Source organism: Thecamonas trahens (genome assembly GCF_000142905.1).
Source record: "Thecamonas trahens ATCC 50062 unplaced genomic scaffold supercont1.71, whole genome shotgun sequence".
NCBI lineage: Eukaryota > Apusomonadida > Apusomonadidae > Thecamonas > Thecamonas trahens.
The window spans coordinates 92,385-98,766 of NW_013657609.1; the positions used below are offsets into that span (position 1 = coordinate 92,385).

Below are 6,382 nucleotides of genomic sequence, written 5' to 3' on the forward strand. Positions count from 1 at the left end.
TGATGATGATCGATGATGATCGATCGATGATCGATGATGATGATGATGATGATGATGATGATGATGATGATGATGATGACCATGATGATGATGATGATGATGATGATGATGATGACCATGATGATGATGATATGATGATGATGATGATGATGATAATGGTGACAATAATGACTCTGACCATGACCATGTCTCCCCCCTCCCCCTTCCCCCCCTCCCCCTCCCCCTCCCCCCCTCCCCCCCCGCCTACCCACGTACCTGCTTAAAGGCAGGTTGGAACAGCTCGGCCGGCACAGCAGACATATCCGCTTTCCTTCCCACACCACTCCTTCCTCCTCCTGTTGCACACTATAGTGTCAAGTGGTGTGGTCTGTCCCCTTCTGCCTCCCCTGTGCCCATGCCCATGCCCCCCTCCCCTCCCCCTGCTGTTGCTCACTTGTCTCAATCCCGCCCATTCCCGCTCAAATGGAACTATGCTCAACGGATGGGATACGGCGGCCTGATCGGGGCGAGTGGGGGGGGGGGGGGGGGACACATCGCAGCCGATTGAAGAGACGTAGTGATGGAGAGGGAGATGTATGTGCGTGGTGGTGGTGGTGGTGGCGGTGGTGGTGGTGGTGGTGGTGGTGGTGGTGGTGGTGGTGGTGGGTGTGGATGTGATGGACATGATGCGGGTGATAGGCCTGTTTGAAGGTGGGCGATCGGAGGTGGGTGAGACCACATCGCAGCCGATCAAGGATATCATGACGATGAGAGGGCAAACTTCATGGACATGATGTGGCTTGCGAGACTCTACATACGGAACGATGGCCATGGATGGAGGAGGGAGGGGAGGGGAGGGGGTGATCAAGCGCCAAAGCATCGCGCAGCCTCTCCTCCTCATCGACTCGCCGCCTTCGCACCTGACTCATCACCGCCCGGCCCTTACCGCCATGCCGCCCACGGCCAAGACGACTGATGTGGTGGTGGTCGGTGCAGGCTTCTCCGGCCTTGCAGCTGCTCGTGCGCTCCGCTCGGCCGGTCTCGACGTTGTCGTTATCGATGCTCGCACCAGGGTTGGCGGCCGGGCTCGGACGGCCAACCTTTTTCGTGCATGCAACACTGTACATGCAGATGACGGCGCGAGGACGGATGCTGGCAATGGCAACCACGACGGATCGCATTTTGTCAAAGATCGGCGTGCTGGAAGCCCATCAGCTACGGTGTCGATCGACGCAAGCAATAGCCAGACCGTGGCGTGGTCAGAGGTGATCGTGCTCCCGGCGACGGACGATCCGGACGCCGAGGCTGTGATCGAGGCCGAGGCGCTGCTTCTCGGGGCCAAGTTTGATTCGGGCGCTGCCTATATCGGCCCGCGCCATGTTCATGCTCGGCTGTGGGAGCTTGTTGATGAGTTTGGTCTCGAGACGTGGGCCGTGCCGGTCGATGGCCTCAACGTGCTCGTCCGCTCGGCGGCAGACGGTGGCATCCTCACCTACTCTGGTACCATCCCGGGTCTTTCATGGCTTGCGCTTCTTGATCTCAACCACGCGCTCCGCTGGCTGACTGAGAACTGCGTCAAAGTACCACTGGACATGCCGCATCGCGCGCCGCGCGCCGCCGAGTGGGATGCTGTCACGGTGCAGGCCTGGATGGACCGGACGATGTGGTCGGCATCGGCCAAGGCCCTCCTTGCCTCGGCTGTTCGCGCCGTGCTCTTTGTTGAACCGGCTCAGATTTCACTGTTGTTTTGGTTGGCGTACTGCCACCACGGCCAAGGCCCCATCATGCTCGCCGAGACCCGCGGCGGCGCGCAGGAGTCCAAGATCACGGCCGGCATGACTGCTGTTGCCACGAGCATAGCCGAAGCCATCGGCCCACACGCTTTCCACCTTGGCGATCCGGTTCTTTCTATCGCTCAGGATGATGATGGCGGCAGCGTTGTGTGCGCGTCAGGCACAGTCGTCAACGCCCGCGCTGTCGTCGTCGCTATGGGTCCATCGCTCGCCGGCCGGCTCAGCTACGACCCACCGCTCCCGCCGCGCAAGACTCTCATCACCCAGAGCATGCCCATGGGCGCCATCATCAAGTGCGTTATGTGGTATCCGACTCCGTTCTGGCGACTCCGTGGATTCTCGGGCATGGTGGTGAATAGCGATGTGTCAGCCGGGCCCATCTCGGTCGCCTTTGACGACTCGCTCCCGGGCACCGACGCCGCAGCACTCGTCGGCTTCATCTCGGCGTCGGCAGCCATCGAGTGGGGCCAGATGAGCCGGAAGCAGCGTGCGCAGGCTGTAGCCGCACAGTACGCATTCATCTTTGGCAGAGAAGCCGGCACGCCGTCGCCCATTGCCTACGCCGAGCACGACTGGCTGGAGGCGCGCTGGTCGTGGGGAGGTCCGACAGGAGCGGCACCGCCAGGCGTGCTCACAACGGCCAGCGGAGAGTTAGCGACGCGCCATGGCTGTGTTCATTTCGCCGGCACAGAGACCGCCTGCGAGTGGCAGGGTTACGTCGAGGGTGCGCTCGAGGCGGGCTACAGGGTGGCGAGCGAGGTTGCGGCAACGCTGGGCGGGCGAGTCGACGCCCGTTACATCCGCTCACCATCAGGATGGCGCGGTCGGCGTGTGCCGACGCTCCCGCTACCCGACCGCTGGCTGCCGTCTGTCACCGGCCTGTTCTGCGGCCTGCTAGCGGCGCTGAGCCTCACGGCGAGTCTCGCCCTTGCTACTGGTGCTGCGGGTACATGGGCGAGCCGGCGTTGACCGACGAGTACTGCATCTGCTGGGGGATACCCTGCTGCGGCATGCCCATGCCCTGCTGCGGCATGCCCATGCCCTGCTGCGGCATGCCCATGCCCTGCTGCGGCATGCCCATACCCTGCTGCGGCATGCCCATACCCTGCTGCGGCATGCCCATGCCCTGCTGTGACGGCATAAACGACGTCGAGCCGCCATAGGTCGTGGCGTCGCCGTACGTCGGCATGCCCGACATCATGGCTCCGTCAGACTGATACGACTGCCCGCCGCCGTAAGACGACATGTACGCGCCGCCGGACGGCTGTGGCATGCCGCCACCGACCATGCCACCGCCACCATGCCACCGCTGACCATGCCACCGCTGACCATGCCACCGCTGACCATGCCACCGCTGACCATGCCACCGCTGACCATGCCACCGCTGACCATGCCACCGCTGACCATGCCACCGCTGACCATGCCACCGCTGACCATGCCGCCACCGACCATGCCGCCACCGACCATGCCGCCACCCGGCCCACCGCCGTTTGGCGCCCCACCGACAACGAGGCCACCAGGGCCGACAATGCCACCAGGCCCAGGCGTACCGCCACCCGGCCCGCCACCGACCATGCCGCCGACCATGCCGCCACCGACCATGCCGCCGACCATGCCGCCGCCGACCATACCGCCTCCACTCGGGCCAGCGCCGCTCATGGCAGCGCCGCCAGGCCCGACGGCCATGGCAGCACCGCCCGGCCCGGTGGCCGAAGCCATCGGATCCTCGGCATCGGCGCCCGACTTGAGCGTCTTGAGGTAGTCAAAGTAGAAGCGGAGAGAGACCGGATCAACAGGCCAGTCGCCCGGGATGCGGTCCGAGCGGTCTGAGTACTTGGAGCGTGTCCGCTGGGTAATGGAGAGCACATCCTGGACAAGGATGCGGCCGCGGCCGACGAGGGCACCGCCCTTCTTGGACAGCTTCTTGATGTCCTCCTTGGGCTCCTCCACCTCCATCAGCATGCCCGGGTGCTCGTTGAGGGTGGAGAGGAAGAGCTCCCAGCCGTCGAGACCGACGTCGTTGCCGTCCCACACCAGCGTCTGCAGCGAGGCGTTCTTGGCGAGAGCCTTGCACAGGGCTTCCATGCCCTCATCGCCCATCTCGTTGTCCGAGATGTCGAGGTGCCAGAGCGAGCGGTTGCGGGCCAGTGCCTTGAAGACGGTCTGGATGGCGTCGCCCATCTCGCCGCCGCGCGAGCCACAGATCTGCAGCACCCGGATGTTGGTGGGCGCGGTGAGGAGGCGGGCAAGGTGCCCGGCGCCCTCCTCAGCGTCGGTCCCAGCCCGAAGGTTGTTTGAGAGCGAGAGAGCCTGCAGCGATGAGACCGAGATGACGGCGTCGACAATGACGCCGATGCCTTCCGAGGTCAGCGCGTTCGACGAAATGTTGAGGGTGTGGACGTTGGTGGCAGCGCGGATGGTGTCGGCGATCTTCTGCGCACCGTAGAACGAGAGGTTGTTGTTGGAGATGTCGATGCGGAGCCGCGGGAGCGAAACGTTGGAGATGAGCGCCTGCAGGATAGACTGGACCGTATCGCCGTCGAGGCCGCAGCTGGAGAGGCCCAGCACCTTGAGACGCTGCGACGAGGCGCAAAACTGGACGAGCTCCTGGACAGCGTCAAAGGCAATCTCGTTGCCCGAGAGGTTCACCGACTCGAGCGACGGCAGCTCGCGCATGGCCGAGACCAAGACCCGGACGTCGGCCTTGGTGTTCTGTAGCGAGAGGGTGACGAGGCGAACCCGTGAGGTGAGCCGGTCGTAGAGGTTGGAGGCGTCCGGGCCCGACGCCGGGTCGATCGGCGTCGACGCCGACTCGGCGTCGGTCGCTGCCAGGACCCGGAGCATGTCGGCCAGCGCCCGCGAGCCCGACTCCTCGAGCCGGTTGTCCGAGACGTTGATCTCGGCGACAGGCTTGAGGTGGGCGACGGCAGAGGCACATGCCTCGAGCAGCGCGCACATACCCTTGGGCGTACACGCGTTGTTGGCAAAGTTAATGGCAGTCAGCGGGGTCTCCATCTTGGAAATGACCGCGGCAAAGGCGGTCATGATCTTGTCGCCGAGCTGGTTGCTCGGGAGCACAAAGCCGCCGACCGCGTGGTCGTCCGAGTCGCCAAGCTCCTCGGCTACCTCGGCCCAGGCTGAGGACTCGATGCCGCGGATGTCGATGGTCTCGATGGTCGAGTTGTGCTCGAGCGTATCGGCGAGCATGGGGATGAGCGGCCCAAGGCGCTTGGGCACAACAAACTGCGTCCCATCGAGTGCAATCTTTTCGCACCACGTGTTGAACCGCAGGGCGCGGAAGAGCGGTAGAATGGCTGAGAGAATTTCCTTCGACGGAGGGTCCTTGCCGGTGTTGAGAATCGAGGTCAGGTCGACGACGTTGGTCCCGTACGTCACGGCGGCGCGAATCGAGTCCAAGATCGGCTGTAGGACAGGCATCTTCAGGTAGGCACACCACGCCTCGTACGTGACGGCAAAGTTGCCAGCCGGCGAGAAGCCGACCGAGACCTCGGCGGCAAAGGCCGAGTCGGGCGCGCGGTAGTCGTAAAGGAACTCATCGGGAAAGCCGAGGGTAATGGGGGCGTAGGCCTCACGGACAGCATCAATGATGTCATCGGCGTTGTTCGCCTTGAGCTCGACCGACTCTTCCCCAAAGACAAGCAGGACATGATGCGGCGGCTGATACTGGATCTCATCCAGATCGTACCAGTGTACCTTGATGCGGACCTTGCGTCCAAGGGCGGCCTTTTTGATGATGAACAGAAAGTGCTCCGAGATGACCATGACTCGCTGGTCCGGCTTGCCCTTGCGGTTGACCTTGACCACCCACGTGGTGAGAAACGACTTTTTCCCTCCCAGCTGCTTGTCCACATACTTGAGGTCTGCGTCCGAGATTTCGGGCACAGACAGTGCCGGATCAAACTCCTCGTCCGACATTACTTGCCGCGCGACCACAAACTGTGATGATCTATACACGTTGCCCAATGGCGGTGCGCTGGCGTGAGTCTTGCCCCCTCCAAATACGACCTTTTCCGTCCCTTTTTTTTCGGGTTGGCAGCCGGTATCTCTTGCCGGATGTATGTGTGGGGATGCCTCCTGTGTGGGGTATAACCATCGTATTACGTGCAAAATTAGAGCACACATAGGTTGGATGTATGTCTCTATGATGGCATGCTTGGAGCTTCCATGGTGTGGCTGTCACCCAAGGTAGACCGTGTTCTGTGGTGGTGGTGGGACATGCCAGGTGTGTGTGGGTGTGGGTGGCTGAAGGGGGGAAACAGGACGGGGGGGTGGTGGGGGTTGGCGAAGCTCCTGCGAGGGATAGGAACATAATGATGGGCAGAAAACAGGCACACATATACATTACATATATACACACATGTGCATACAATTAGCTATATGCTATTCATCATGTACACCACAGTAGGGCATGCCCAAGACTGGCTGGCTTTCGTGGCTGGTGGCTGGTGCTGCTGCGAAGGTGTGCGTTGGCCAAAATGTCCAATCATGGACGAACAGCTGCGAGGTGGGGAGGGTGGGGGGTTTCAAAACTCCCCATGTTCCCTGGGTGGGAGTTATGATCCAAATTCAATTCTATACTTTCTTCCAAA

At 62.3% G+C, this 6,382-nt stretch overlaps 3 protein-coding genes across 3 annotated transcripts in view; 1 reads left to right on the top strand and 2 right to left on the bottom strand.

The window, feature by feature from the left end:
- AMSG_11145 (TNF-receptor-associated factor 1) overlaps positions 1-359 on the bottom strand; it is a 2,339-nt gene extending 1,980 nt beyond the window's left edge. The window contains exon 1 of the mRNA XM_013897447.1: positions 256-359. Coding sequence (XP_013752901.1) covers positions 256-300 — 45 coding nt within the window. The 5' untranslated portion in view covers positions 301-359. The remainder of the gene's footprint in view (positions 1-255) is intronic.
- Positions 360-929: 570 nt separating this feature from the next.
- AMSG_11146 (amine oxidase B) lies at positions 930-2,679 on the top strand (the record flags this gene model as incomplete). The annotated part of the gene is made up of 2 exons (XM_013897448.1): positions 930-2,642; positions 2,671-2,679. 2 exons carry the CDS (start codon positions 930-932, stop codon positions 2,677-2,679), a joined length of 1,722 nt encoding a protein of 573 aa, XP_013752902.1.
- On the bottom strand, positions 2,661-5,743 carry AMSG_11147 (leucine rich repeat containing 16). Its single transcript, XM_013897449.1, has 2 exons — positions 3,066-5,743; positions 2,661-3,036 (listed from the first exon to the last, which is right to left on the bottom strand). The coding sequence occupies exons 1-2, from the start codon at positions 5,706-5,708 to the stop codon at positions 2,704-2,706; spliced, it is 2,976 nt and encodes a 991-aa protein (XP_013752903.1). The 5' UTR covers positions 5,709-5,743; the 3' UTR covers positions 2,661-2,703.
- Between the last annotated feature and the right edge of the window lie 639 nt (positions 5,744-6,382).